We start from the raw sequence: 15,853 nt of genomic DNA, 5'->3' as shown, positions 1-15,853 counted from the left end.
TGAAACTAAGCTTGATTATGCTTAATATGGTTGATTAAGTGTTGAGGCTTAATTAAGCTTAATTGCTTAATGTGCAGCACGAAAGTTCCTTTGGAATTGAAATTGCTCAATTCAGTGAGGTGAATTGAGATTAGCACCTAAAGTGCTAAGTAATTAGCATTGCTTAGATTCGTGTTAATTCACGAGGTGATGCTTAGGATGGTGCTTTCGTAGCACAAACGGAGAGTGCAAGATAAAATTAGCACTGTATTGCTAACTAACTTAGCACTAGTTAAGTGTTACTTTAAAAGCACTAATACTAGTGTTTAAGCACGAATGATAGTGCTTGATAGCACTAACGAAATGATGCTTGGCTAATTTTGCAATTAGCTAATAAGCATTGGAATTATAAATTAAGCAACGAAAGGTCGTTGTGGGTTTATAATTTAAAGCAATGGAAGATTGCTTTTAAATCAGCGCTTTAAGTTGGAGCAATGATTCATGCTTTGTATAGCATGATTCGTGCTTCATTCTTAAGCACTGATTGTTGCCTCAAGTTTCGGAAGCATTGATTTGTGGTTTTGACCTTTCGGTCAAATTCCGAATGGATTCGTCAGGGCTAATTTGTTAGCACCTACGAGATGTGCTAACGTGTAGCACATGTTTATTCTTTATAAGAATAAAAGGGATAACCAAATTAATTGTGAATTAACGCGGTTACGAGTGATCGATGTGGTGAACATGAAACACCTATTGGTGATTTCTGCGCAAGCTTTGGTATCGTACTCGAGCGTACGACACGGAATTCCCCTCAATCGAACGTTGTTACTGAACATAAATATCAAGACGTTGATAAGTTCAGGCCTACCTCAAGGTATGTGGGGTGAGACAATATTAATACTTTGGACAAGTAAGGACCTTTTAAATAAGGTTACCCGCATGAAATTCTTACGAATTGTGGGTACGTAGGAAGTTTTCCTACTAATGCTTGAAATGTGGGGGTGTCTTGCCAAAGGCATTGTGATTCTTAGTACACGAGTCCTATAGTTTGGATGTACATAAGAACACAATAAATTGAATCAAGAAATTTATCGTTCCTAGAAGATGCACTTTTGTGAAGGTTCAATATAGGACCTAGCACGTTGAAATGAACTTTCGACATAGCTGTGGTTGGAGGGTATGAAAGAGAACCCAAGCTCAAAGTTAGACGTAGCAAGAGAGCTAGGATTGAAAAATCTTTTGGTCCGGATTTTCTGACGCACATGTTAGAATGTGATGCGCACAATCTAACTTGTTTACTAGAAAATGAACTGAATTTCGTCTGACAATGTTGTTAGAAAATGAACCTCGAACGTATGTAGAAGTGGTGACTTCTATACATGGACCAAACCGAAAGAGGCTACTAAAAGTGAAGTAGATTCTATCTTAGAGAATCATACTTGGAACTGGTTGTTCTTCCTCTGGGTTGTAAAACCTCTGGATCCTAAGTGGATCACTAGTCGGAAGATAAAACATGTTGGTTATATTGAAGTAAAATGGTCGGGCTTGTAATTGTAGATTACATGCTACGCGAGTGCCACGGTTACTTCAATATATATTCTCTTGTGATGAGAATGAAATTCATTAGGATGATACTTGCCATAGCAGTTTAGCGAGACTATGAAGTTCATCAAAATGGATGTATGGCTTTCTTAGTAGATAAGGAACGACCCGAGGGTTTTGTGGTTCCACGCTATGAAAAGAAAGTGTGTAAGTGGTGAGATCATTGTATGGTTCGAAACAATTGTCTTAGTATGTGGCATGTGAGGTTTTGATCATACAATGATGACTAACGAGTTTAGTATAAATAAAAGTGACAAGTGGGTCTACGTATTGCGTACGATAGACGGTGATACCACTATTTGTTTATACACGCTAAACTCATTGTGGGTAGTAATGATCAAAGGATCAATTATACCAGGATCATGTTAAATTTGATATTTGACATGAGAGGTGTGAGTTTGGTAGATTAAAATCGTGAGAATACCGTATGGTCTCGTGTTAGGCCAATCTCATTGAGTTGATTGAATCCTTGCAAGGATAATAATCAAGTGGCTTGGACACCGTTAGATACTAACGTACAACTAACCATTAATCACGAAGATTGTACTTCTCACGGAAAATACATTCAGATTATTGGTAGTTTAATTGTATCAAATGGGTTGTACTAGGCTGATATTGCCTTAGCGGTTAACGAACTCGGTAGATATACGAGTAACCCTAGTGTTACGCACTAGAAGGCAATAGTGAGAGTTATGAGATACTTAAGGTATGCTCGTGACTTTGGACTGCACTACGTGAGATATCTAGTTGTACTTGGAAAGTATAGCACAATAAACGGATATCAAAGGATGCTAAATCCATTAAACGCTACGTGTTTACGTGGGCCAGTGCAGTTGGTTGTATGTAAATTCTCGAAACGATTTGTGATAGCTAAGATCCATGACAGGATCAAAGCTGAGAATCTTACACTTGTGTCGCGAGCGAGTAGGCCCAATGGCTATGCCATTTTTTCGGGAATGTTCCTAGTGGTAAACTCGTACCTCCAATTTGTGTGCGTTGCGATAGTCAAGCCAAAATTGGTTAAGTACAGAGTTAGATGTGGAATGGTAAGTCTAGACTTATAAGTCGTAGACATAATACCATTAAACAATTCTCAACACAAGGGTTATCTCTATTGACTACGTGATGTCAAAAGATAACGTAGCGGCCGCTAACTCACTAACCCGAGGGTAAGCAAATGGTTGTTGAGAAGTTGGAACGATGAATGGGTTTAAAGCCCTTGGACTAAAAGTTCTATAGTGGATACCCAACCTAGCTGGCACCTAGGTTCAATGGGACAACTAAATTATGGAGCGGAGCGTGTCACTGTGGGGGTCTCGGACTCCTTACCACTCCTTATTAGAAACAGTGACTCCCGCACAAGGCTAGCACATTGATGCTTCAATGATTCGAATGTCAGTTGACATGTGTGAGTATGCGGGATACTCGAAAAAGAATCACCTATGTGAGAGAGAAGTGAGGGTCGCTTCAAAGGAGAATTGATGGTCACAATTCTTCACAAACTCTTGCAGAACCAAGAAGGTGACCCACGACCAAAACGGGCACACTCATGAGAACAGAGCCTGGTTGGGAGGTTCCTGTGTGAGATATATCATCGTCTACACAAACTGCAGTCGATTCAAAGACATCGCGTTCTACCGTACAACCAGTAGAGTAAACATATCTTCACAAGGGAAGGTTCAAAGGGTGTGGTACCCCCTACCTATCCTATGCAGGGATCGAACGTTTGAACACAGTTGTTTCCAATTTCAAAATACCTTGGAAATCAATTTTTCATTCATGTGGGGGATTGTTGGAAAAATAACATTAAAAAGGCATATTAAGTGGCTATTTTGTGGTATAATTATCAGTGGGGTCCACTTCCGATTTGGGTCGAGTCAAAGTGGATTCGGGTTCTTCGTAGTGAGACGAAGAGATTGATATATTGTACGCTCAAAACGGATAATGGGTGAATGAGATATTGATTCTCAATGTAAACCCATTAGAATTGGAAAAATGAAGGGAAAAAGTGAGCTTTTGTCCCACATTGGTTTGGAAAGAGGATTTGCCCCATCGTTTTATACAAGAGCTCTTTTGGAGCTTGTAGAATTGTATAGCATAGAGGCTCTATCGCCCGGGGGGGGGGGGGGGGGGTGCGCTCGTGAGCGCCGGCCCTGGTGGCCGAAACAGTGTGGTTCCCAGAACCAGCTTGCTTTTTCTTGGACCGTTACGAGTTTTAATTCTCAAGATTAATGGTTAGCTGTTACAACAGTTTTTAATATAAGCTTATGTAGGGAGCAGCAGATTTCGTACAGTGAAATAGTGAAGAATTACGAACAAAGAGACACAACACACACAACAGATTCTTCTCCAAAACTCTGCTCCTACTCCATTCTTGAAATTGTGTTGTGCCCGTGCTCTAGTTCGCCGGGAAAACAAGTCGGGGCATTGAGATGAACAATCTGGGTGATTTGCGTGATACACATGCTTGGGGAGAAAAAAAAAACTCTTTAGAGTATTAGGCTCTTGATACCATATGGAAGTTGTATATTGAATATCCAAAATAAACAAAGGCTACCTCTTATATAGAGGTTACCAGCAGAGAATACAGGAACAGTTACAACCAACCTAAAATTAATAAAGTAAACAGAACACCAAAAACGAAGTTGAAGAAAACTGCTAGGACCTATTCTTTCACAATTGCATAGATCTTTGTCATAATCTATCTTCTACCACAACTGAGTTACAATCGTATATCAGCATTCCTACTTTAGATTGTAGAAATCCATATGACATCTTTTCTTTTATGTTCTATTAGTTTTGTTCCTCATTCGTCTAATATATATGGTAGCACACTCTTTAGCTTCAGCAGCCTATTCTCCGGCTAGCTCTCTATTTTGGGGTTCTATTCTCCCTGACTTTGTTTAAGTTCTTTTGCAGTAATTTAATCCTCGGTTTTATTTTCAAAAGAAAAAAAAAAAAAAAAAACTATATATATACTTCTATGTTTCTCTTATAATTTTTCTTTCCTGACATGACATCTTTTTATTGAACATTTTATCATTCATTTGATTATTAACTAAATATCTTTTTTTAATTTGTGGTAGAATGAAAGTTACGTCATGGGTTAAAAGTATTTTTCTTTTATTAATATCAAATGATTAGTATGTGTATATATACTTGTTGCATGACAGCAAGAGGCAGCTTGTTGTCGTTACTGATGGCTTCTTCAGATGACTCAAGCAAAATCAGTCAACGTACTCCTACCCAATGGCAATGCCGAAATAGTCAGTCGATCGAACAACAATAATCTTTCGGGCCTGACGGAACAACTAAATTATTCCTTAAATCTTGAAAATAGTACCTGAGCCCTACAGTTATGCATCTTGTTTGAACTACAGTATATTTTGCGCAGACATTATAAATTAATAGTTACGGAGTATTTCATTTTCTTGCGTGTCATTTCTATTTATGGAGCTTTACTTGTATGTTTATTTTTCTGTTTTTCACTATTAGAGAACAACTTAAAAAATGTTTCAACATTGGTTATTTCGAGAGTGTCTATAGTAACAACAGGTTGACAGAAAATGTTATCATCTGAAGATACTGTAAAAAAAAGTTTGACCCAGTTTAGTAACATCGCTAATAAGTCAATATTGACTGGTTTAACTAATTTTCACTTATTTGATTAGTCAATAAGCTATTTAAGTATTTAGTAAAAAGGCTTATTATATTAGCTTATTGCGACAATAAGCTAAAAATCGAAGAGTATAGTTTTAAGTTACCTGATTAGCCTTAATTATAAAATGATCATTTTACCTTTACCATCCCTAACTTTTTTTTCTCTCTCTCTCATTATTGTTTATGTGCCTTGCCCTTTTTCTCTTTTTTGTTCCATAACAACAATAATAATTTTTTTCATTTATTTTTTATTTCAATTCATAATAATAATAATAATAATAATAATAATAATAATAATAATAATAATAATAATAATAATAATAATAATAATAATAATAATCGGAGTATAATAATAATAAATAAATAAATAAATAAATAAAATTTGTAAAAGTAATTTAAGAGTTAATAAATTAACAAAATATGCTTATATCCTTATAAGTCATTTCACATACAATTAGCTAAAAGTAAATATTTAATTTATCAAACACTTTTTTACAACTAGCTAATAGTATAAGCTGATCAAACCAACTAACATAATCAATTATCAACTATCAACTAACTTAATCAGCTACTAGCTATCAGCTAACTTAATCAACTATCAGCTATTTGCTCGTAACCAAAATTTTAGTACTTCTAATTTTCTCGTATAGTAGTTTTAGTTCTTAATAAGTGCCAATTACAAATTTAGTTCTCAGTGTAACAAAATATGTGTGATTTTATGTAGATTTTTTTTTTTTGAAAGGAAAGATTAGCAAATTTCATTAAACCAAATATTCAATACATGAAAGACTAGAAGACAACCCAAGAAGAGGACCAGATTGAGAACGAGTAGTTTGGACTAACGCATGAACTATCTTATTCGTTGATCGAGGAATGAACAAAAATCACAAAAATCTAACTATATTGAGAACCGCTTTCACAATTTACTAGGAACGAAAACAACTGAATAAGTTGACTTGAAGAACTAAAATTTCAAATTTTTTCTTCCAAAAATATACTCGGAATAATATTTTTTTCAAGTAAAAATAGAAAAAATGAGTCAAATAATACAAGTAAAACTGTCATTGAAAATAGGGATCAAGAATGGATCGAATAAATTATTCATGTTATGTTAGGTATTATGACTGAAGCCCAGCGTTGTGCCTTCCCATATTTTCCGATAGATAATTCTAAGGAATACAATTACTAAAAACAAATTTCACTAATTTATGCATAAAGTACAGTAAGACGAATTAAAATTTCTCCATATTCACACATTGAAACCAATGATATGTTAATAATAATTTCTGCATAAAGTGAAGCCCTGCGTTGTGCCTTCCCATCTTTAGTTAGGATGCAAATTGATAAGACCCGACAACTACTTTATATGTGACACCATTATATATATATATATATATATATATATATATATATATATATATATATATATATATATATATATATATATATATAGAATCGCACTGAGGTGCGAATGCTTCGCCCAGGAGCGAAATAGGAATGGATTCTGTCTGTCCACGTGTCCATATCTAATGGATGAGAAACACTGATTTTCTTTAAAAAGCTCGGTGGCATTTTTGTAAATAATTGAACATCGAAGTGCATAAAATGTATTACAAGTGCATGTAAAATGTATTATAGGTGCAAGTAAAAATTTACACTGAGCATCAATACTAAGTGTACCATAGTTATAAGTAGTTGCACATATAGTTCTAAATAGTTGCAGGCATAGTTATAAGTAGTTGCACCTAGGTGCATGAATGTTTGCGGGTGATTTTTAGGGGTATTACTACCCGCTGAACTCAGATCAATGAATGTTAACAAGACAAAATTACATGCACTTATAGGTGAAAGTAGGTGCACCTATAGTTATAAGTAGTTGCACCTATAGTTATAAATAGTTGCATCTATAGTTATAAGCACACGCAGGTGCATGAATGTTTGCGTGAAGTGAATGCTAACAAGACAAAATTACATGCACTTATAGGTGAAAGTAGGTGCACTTGTAAGTGATTTTACTTGCACTCCGATGTTCAATTATTTACAAAAATGCCACCGCATTTTTTTAAAACTATTATATCTGAACACCTGTCGCGCGCTGATTCGTTCGCATATTCCTTCCTGAACACTTATTCGCACCTGAGTGCATCCCTATATATATATATATATATATATATATATATATATATATATATATATATATATATATATATATATGTATGTATAACCCGGCCAATAGGGTAGCCCAAGTGGTAAATGAGCTCTCTTTGTGGGGGAGAATTTCGGGATAAACCGGGTCCTGCAAGTGATGATCCTCTTTGGGCGAAATAAGCTCTTAGCTTCCTAACTTATTTTCTCTTATCCTTTATCTGCAACTTTCTCCGCAAATATTATTATTATTATTATTATTATTATTATTATTATTATTATTATTATTATTATTATTATTATTATTGTTATTGTTATTGTTATTGTTATTGTTATTGTTATTGTTATTGTTATTGTTATTGTTATTGTTATTGTTATTGTTATTGTTATTGTTATTATTATATTATTATTATTATTATTATTATTATTATTATTATTATTATTATTATTATTATTATTTTTTGGAAGAACGGAGGGATGAACCCGAGATGGATCTAGTGGGTGGCGTCGCGCGGTGTCCTAGCACCAACGCTATCCTCCCAAACGACGTCCTCAACAATCTGAGGCATGGTAATATAAGCCCGACTCCCCAAATCATGATTAAGAGCATCCGCGGCCAAGCGATCCGCAACTCTATTTTGTTCCCGTCTCACATGTTTAAACTCCAAATTTGCGAACTTGCCTCTCTCTCGATCACAAAGCTGCAGAATATTGTCATTGTCTCTAGCATCAAAACCGCTCCCAGCAGGGCGGTTAATAACCCCCAAAGAATCGCTTTCGACGACGAGGTTTCTGGCGCCACTGTTAATCGCATGCCGGAGGCCGTGAAGTACCGCCCAGGCCTCTGCCACCTCCGCCGAGCATGATCCAAGATTGCACGTGAAGCCTACGATCCAGCGCCCCGCATGGTCTCGTAAAATACCGCCGCAACCCGCCTTCCTATCCACTCCTTTGCAGCATCCATCGACGTTCATCTTCTACCATCCCTCTGCTGGCTTCTCCCACGCCGCACTCTCTCTGCCGGGTCTCCTAGCCATCGGACCAGGTCCCCATCTGTTCCGGAAAGCTTCTATAATCTCGTCTCGTTGATTGATGATCACCTCCTTCCGCTTTGCCAAATTGAGACGCGTCCCTTCGAATATTCTGGTGTTACGCCACCTCCAGCACCACCACATGCTAACACCGAAAGTAGTCTGCCAGTCCTCCTCAAAGCCCAGCCTATGATCAGCTCTCAAGTTTGTAGAAAACCACTCCTCCCAGCCTTTCGTACGTAGCATTTGCGTTACTCGCCATGGCATGAGCATCTCCCAAAAATCAGCCATCTCCACGCAATCTCTGAAGATATGAGCAACTGTCTCCGGGACACCTGCACAAAATGGACACATCATGTTAGTAATGAAATGCCTCTTATGCCGCTTAACGTTTGTCATAATCTTCTCTTGTTTCACCAGCCACAGCAAGTGGTTCATTTTGTTTGGAATCCTGATCTTCCAAACTAACTCCCAGTCCCTATCCACTGGAGCCAGTTCCGGTGTTTGAAGAGCAGCGTATGCCGAGGCAATCGTGAACTTTCCATTCGTGTCAAACCTCCAGCCCCAATCATCTCCTCCGTCAACATTGTCTAGCACAGCAATCGCGTGGAGTTTATCCTTCCAAGGGTCATCCAGAACGCCGTCGATCAACTCCCACTTCCACCCCCTGCCATTCTCCCAGTAGTCCGCCACGGGTGCGTATAGCTCCGGAAGGCTCACCGGTTTCTTCATGTGATCAAACAATTTCACCCCTCTGATCCATTCGTCCATCCAAAACTGTGTCTCCCGTCCCGTGCGCACCACCTTCGTCAGCCCTTGTTCAAGAACAGGCGAAGCAGCAGTAATCCCTCTCCACAAGTTGGAGGCATGTCGGGTATCACTAGAAAGCATCGTGTTATATTTCCTAACTAGCATGTCCACCCAGAGGCTATTCTGCTCCCTACGCATGCGCCACCCTAATTTTGCCATGAACGCTATGTTGACATCGTGCAGCCTCCTAAAGCCCAGTCCACCGCGGTCCTTCGTCTTCATGATCGAGTCCCAGTTCACCAAGCTAGGCTTCCTTGCGTCGCTAACCCCTCCCCACATGAACTTTCTTGTTATCGCTTCTAATTTCTGGCATACCCCTTTGGGCAAGAACACTGTCTGCATAGTATAGCTGGGGATGGCACAGAGCACCGATTTAGCTAAAGTAACCCGTCCCGCCAGCGTTAAGGTCTTGCTCCTCCATCCATCGAGCTTCGCTTCCACCCGGTTGATCAGTCCCGCAAAGGTTGCATTCGTTACCCTTCCGTGGATGGACGGGACGCCTAAATATCTGCCCAAGTCTGCAGTACTCGGGATGCATAGCTCTGTTGAAATGGCCTCCTTAACACTGGCCTGCGTATTTTTTGAGAAGAAAACCTGGGATTTACCCAGACTGATCCGTTGCCCCGACGCTGCACAAAAGTTATCCAGACATCTCTTAATAACCGCCACCTGTTCCAGCGAAGCCTCGGAGAAGAGAACCATATCGTCGGCAAAGCAAAGGTGCGAGAGAGTCGGGCCCGTTGCCGAGACACGAATGCCCTTCCACGCCCCTCTTCCCACCTCCGTTGATATATTCTGGCTTAGCCGTTCCATGCATAACATGAACAACGCCGGTGACATGGCATCGCCCTGACGGATCCCGCGTCCCGGCTTGAAAGTCTCCAGGCGCACCCCGTTCCAAACGATTTGCATTTTCGCAGTGCGGACACATTCCATAATGATGCGTGCCCAGTCCTCTGTAAAACCTGCATCAAGAATAGTATCATTAATAAAACTCCAAGATAGCCGGTCATACGCTTTTTCCAGGTCTATTTTAATTGCCATAAGCCCCACTCTCCCTTTCCTGGTCCGCATAGAGTGCATGACTTCTTGGTAAATAATAATATTGTCCGTGATCTGCCGTCCCGGCACAAAAGAGCTTTGAAAAGGGCCGATAATCCTCGGTAGAATATACTTCAACGGATTTGTTATCGTTTTCGTTATCACCTTGTATGATACGTTACATAAGCTAATTGGTCGGAACTGTTTAATGTTCTCGGGCATCGCAACCTTCGGGATAAGGACCAAAAGTGTGTCGTTGACCCCTTCCGGAAGCTTGCCTGTCTCAAAACCCGTCTTCACCAGATCAAACATGCAGTCCCCCACAACCTCCCAAGAGTGCTGATAGAAGGCCGCGTGGAGCCCATCCGGTCCTGGTGCTTTCATGGGGCTCATGTCAAAGACAGCACGTCGGACTTCCTCTTTGGTCACTGCCCTATTAAACATCCGCCACTCTCGCCTCCCTAATCTGGGGAACAGACCACTTGCCGCCCGTTGCATATTCCCCTCACCCTCATTTCTGAACAAGCTAACATAGAAGTCTCGCACATGTTGCTGAAGCGGCTCAACGTCAGTGATCCAGTTGCCCTCCGTATCCATCAAACTAAGCACTTTATTCCTTGATTTGCGAACCATCGTGGCGGTGTGGTAGTACCGAGTGTTTCTGTCCCCTGACGCGATCCACTCCTCCCTCGACCTCTGGAACCACATAAGCTCATCTTGGTAGAGCACGTTCTCTAATTCCCCACTCAACTTCTTCTCTAGCTGCCGAAGGCCCCTGTGGCTTGGGAAGACTGGTGTCGTTGGATTCCCCCAATGCGAGCAAGAAGATTCATTTTCCGACCCTCGATGTTGCCGAAGACCTCTCTGTTCCACACAGTGAGCTCGTCCCGAACCATGGCAATATTCCTTTGCAAAGCATGGCCAGGAGCCCAGGTTTTGTGAATGACCTCCTTAAACGAGTCATTGGTCAACCAAGCCGCCTGGAACCGGAACGTGTCAGGGCCTCTCGGGCCTCCTCTCCCATCAGAATGGAGCAAGATCGGCGTGTGGTCCGATGCCACTCGTGGCAAGTGTCTGACAGTTGCCTCAGGGAAACGGTGTCGCCATTCCACATTACACAGTGCCCTGTCAAGTCGGGCCCCTTTCTCAGGTTCCGACCCACGCATCCAGGTGAGTCGGGCCCCACTGAAGCCCATGTCCACGAGCCCTTCACTGTAAATCCAATCCGCAAAGTCCACACTGCGCTGGGGAGAGAACGCTGAGTAATTATGAGTTTCCCCTTCGCAGGTGACGGCATTAAAATCCCCTGCCGCTATCCAGGGCCCGAGGATGCTACGTTTTTGCGCCTGGAGCTCCATCCAGAGCCTTCTCCGAAGATGCTGAACCGGGCTGCCGTAGACGACTGCCATAGTCCATGGTGTACCTCCATTTTCCGCGACCTGCAATAAGATAAATTGAGGGTGAGTGTATTTTACTGATATATCCAGCGGTTTATTCCAAAGCACCCAAATTCCCCCACTAAACCCCACTGCTTCCACGCGAACCCAGTCCTCATAACCAAGCTTGGTGCAGATTTTGTTTGCCTGATCTCCAGATACTTTTGGTTCAACCAAGCCCAGGCTTGGTCGGTACGTTCTGATTAATTGTTTTAGGACACGGTGGAAATCTCTTCCTCCGGCGCCCTGGCAATTCCAAATGAGCCCTATCATTAAAACCAATAAAGAGGTGAGAAACGAAGAAACAAACTGAAAACAAAGGTAAAAACACAAAGAAAGCCGCGATCAGACAGTGGAGTCTAAATCCGCCGCGTCTCCCCCCGGGTCTCCGTCTCCTTCTATACCCCCATCACCGTCAACTTCCATGCCGTTGGGCTCATCACTAAAGTGTTCCCCCATGTTTTCCAGTTGGCACATGGGGTTCGTGTTGCATGCTGGTTCGGAAATAATTCGTTCTGTGTGAACAACCACTCCCCCCTGCGAGCCCCTAACCACCACATGCTCCTCCTCCTCAGCTGCTCTCCGCGAGATAACTCTAGACTGAACTCGAGTGTCTTGTCCGCCCACAGTCCTCGCGGCCGGGACCGTCTTCGCCACTGGTTGATTCGCTACCTGCTTCTCCGTAACTACCACGTTTGGCCTTCGCTGATTTCGTCCCTTGGTGGCCCTCTGATTCTCCCCCGATTTGTGTTTTTCCATTGCATGCGCACCTCCCTCCAATTGCTCCTCCTCTGTTTCGAACTCTGGCTCCGCGAGCAGGTCATCATGGACCTGTTCCTCCAGGTTTGCAATGGGCGCGAAACACGATCGGCCTTGCGGCGATTGACCGACCGCATGGTTGCCGCCTCCATTGGTAGTTCGTCGGCCTTTCCTTCTATCCTCCCTCGTCACTAGCATCCATGCCCCAAACGGCGCTTTGTCCTCCCCCGCTTTCGCATTAGAAACTGGCGACCCTTCTGCCGCCGCGGGCTGGTTTCCCGTATTTACGTCCTCAACATTCTGCATGGTCTCTCCAGCTGGCAGTACTTTTTTGTTTTCTGGGCAGGCTTCGTGACTATGGCCATACATGCCACAGCCGAAGCAAACCAGGTGTATCCCTTCATACGCTATGAACCGCGTCCGTTTCCTGAGTTTAAACTTTGAGATTAGCGGCTTAGTGAGATCGATTTCGACGCACATACGTGCGAATCTGCCCCGGGAAACCTGGCTTGTCGCTTGATCTACTCGAACAGGCCTCCCGATCTTCTTCCCAACCTTCTGCAAAAAAGATGCACTGTAATATTCGATAGGTAAGCAAGGAAAGCGTATCCATACCAGGACCTTCTCGGTCTTGTCTCTTATTGGATCAAAGTCCGGTGACCACTCCTTCACTATCAGATAGTGATCGAGTATCCTCCAGGGCCCCCCGAATTTCGCGTGATCTAGATCATCGACAGAGCCGAAACGGACAAGGAAGTAGTCATTATCGATCGCCACCATGTCCATGCTGCTTTTCGGTCTCCACAAAGCATTCAGCCGTCTGAGCAAGAACGAATTCCCCACTCGTTTCCCCAGACTTTGATAATCACCGCATTCCGCCATGACCGTCGAAGCTCCTCCTTCTCCCTGTTCGTCAACCTGATTACCGGACATAGTGGATCATCATCCTCTTCCGCATCTTCTCCCTCGGAGAAGCCGTCATCCTCCCCCTCATCATCGACCGGTGCAGCAGCCCCCGCAACAAGATCCCTGAAAGAGATCGGCTGCGGTTGATGTCGCGGAGCCTCCACCAGCGCTGTGTAGTCGTGGATCATGTCCATCGGCGTCTCCTGAACCATGTCCACCATCTCCAAGCCTGCGCCAGGAGTCGCACCGGCATTCCGCTTGTGTTTCTTGGTGCTGCGTGTGAGCAGATCGTGGTCCTCCGTCGACCTCTGGGAAGATAGCATCGTCGCCATCGTCTGCATGTACTCTCAAGAATGGAGAATTACTTTTAGTTGTTGTTGTTGTTATTATTATTATTATTATTATTATTATTATTATTGTTATTGTTATTGTTATTGTTATTGTTATTGTTATTGTTATTGTTATTGTTATTGTTATTGTTATTGTTATTGTTATTGTTATTGTTATTGTTATTGTTATTGTTATTGTTATTGTTATTATTATTATTATTATTATTATTATTATTATTATTATTATTATTATTATAGCACTATTAGTGCGTTTTTACATACCTAATGGTGCGGCCGCACCGACTGCGCATTAAGCTAAGGTATGACCGCATTTGAATTGACATATATATATATATATATATATATATATATATATATATATATATATATATATATATATATATATCTTCCCATGCGGTTAACACAAAAAGACGCACCTTAAGCATTCAAATGGCGCACCTCAAGTACACAAACCACACACCTTTAGTACACAAACAAAGCACCTAAATAACACAAATCATGCACCTAAAGTTTTTAAATTGCGCACCTTAAGTACACAAACCACGTACCTTAAGCATACAAACAAAGCACCTTAAGAACACAAAGCACGCACCTAAAGTTTTAAAATGGCACACCTTAGGTTTCAACAACTGACGCGCCTTTAGTATACAAATCACGCACCTCAAGAAGGAAAATAATGCACCTAAAGCTTTAGCACGACACATCTTATGTTTCAATAACTACCACACCTTAAGCACAAAAACCACGCACCTTAAGAAGGAAATCCACGCACCTAAAGCTTTAGATCTATGCACTTAAGTTTTCAACACCTGACGCACCTTAAACCACACAGTACAATAACCGCTCACCTTAAGCAAACACACGCACCTTAAGAAGGAAAATCACGCACATTAAATTTGACCTAGATGCAAAATAACCAAATTGCCACCACGTATTTTTTTATCACTGTTAATCTTGGACGTTGATTTAGGCAAGATCAATGGCTCAGATTTAGCCGCACAACCACACCTGAGGTAGCCAATCGCACGAGAACACATGTATGTATAGCCAAAAGTTTAAATGCGGCCGCTTGAAAAAGGCATCAATATTGTTAACAAAAGGCACCAATAGTGTTAGGAAAATTCACAAAAATGAAATGCATAAATACACCAAAAAAGTGCATAACATACCAAAAAAATGCACCATTAACTCCCCTAATTGTGCATCTCTGAACACTATGTGGTGCTTTCATTCATACCTAATGGTGCGTTTTTGGTGATGTGTACCTAATTTGTGTTTTTTTTTTATTTTGCATTTCCAAACATTGTTGGTGCATATTTGCATAACTATTGGTGCAGCCGCATTGTCCGCACGGGAAGGCGAGGCCGCACCTGAACTCTACTATATATATATATATATATATATATATATATATATATATATATATATATATATATATATATATATATATATATATATATATATATATGTAGATGAAGGATCAGGTGTAGTAATAGGCTTCAAGTAAAAGATGGGGTTTAATCCCATCCTTTGATTTAATCAAAATCAACATCCCAAATTAAAGAAAACTTCAAAAAAAAAAACACAATGGCAATTTGGGCATTTTCTGTATTGTCGAAAGTCAAGGTGCGTAGATGACGGTCGCTTTTTCTTACGGTTCTCTCTTTACAAAGCATCATCAAAAGAGTAAGTGTGCAAGGGTTGTGTTGGTGAATGGAAATGATGTAAAACGGGGAGTGAGAACCACCCCGAGTATCGTTCGCGTGTGGATGACAAATTGGAGTTCGCCAGGTGCCGTTGTTTATCCAGGAAAGCTTCAACAAAAGATTATTATTATGAAAAAGAAAGAGAAGTGATCATAAGAGTGAAGGTAGCACACTAATGCGAATAGTTCGTAAATAAACAAAGGGAGATATGGGGTTGGGTGGTGTATTTTGCGCATATGTATTAGTTTATGGTAAAGGGATTTAGGGAGGAGTGATTGGTGTGACTCTTGTGGTCCAATGCTAGTTTTAAGTGTATCACCTAACCCTCTAGGCCAAAAACATTTGTCCTAGGCATTTAATCAAATACATTGCTTATATTCCTTCCTAGGCCTTGCCCTCTCGGATCGAAGGGCGGGGAATATGGACGA

The 15,853-nt window shown here is 41.1% G+C and overlaps 1 protein-coding gene across 1 annotated transcript; it reads right to left on the bottom strand.

Moving 5' to 3' along the window:
• Positions 1 to 11,026: 11,026 nt before the first annotated feature.
• Positions 11,027 to 13,249, bottom strand: LOC109179603. The gene is made up of 2 exons (XM_019329103.1): positions 12,056 to 13,249; positions 11,027 to 11,950 (listed from the first exon to the last, which is right to left on the bottom strand). Exons 1-2 carry the CDS (start codon positions 13,247 to 13,249, stop codon positions 11,027 to 11,029), a joined length of 2,118 nt encoding a protein of 705 aa, XP_019184648.1.
• Positions 13,250 to 15,853: the final 2,604 nt, after the last annotated feature.

This window comes from Ipomoea nil, unplaced genomic scaffold (assembly GCF_001879475.1).
Source record: "Ipomoea nil cultivar Tokyo-kokei standard unplaced genomic scaffold, Asagao_1.1 scaffold0937, whole genome shotgun sequence".
NCBI lineage: Eukaryota > Viridiplantae > Streptophyta > Magnoliopsida > Solanales > Convolvulaceae > Ipomoea > Ipomoea nil.
The sequence above is the reverse complement of the archived record's forward strand: the minus strand, read 5'-3'. Positions and strand labels throughout refer to the sequence as shown.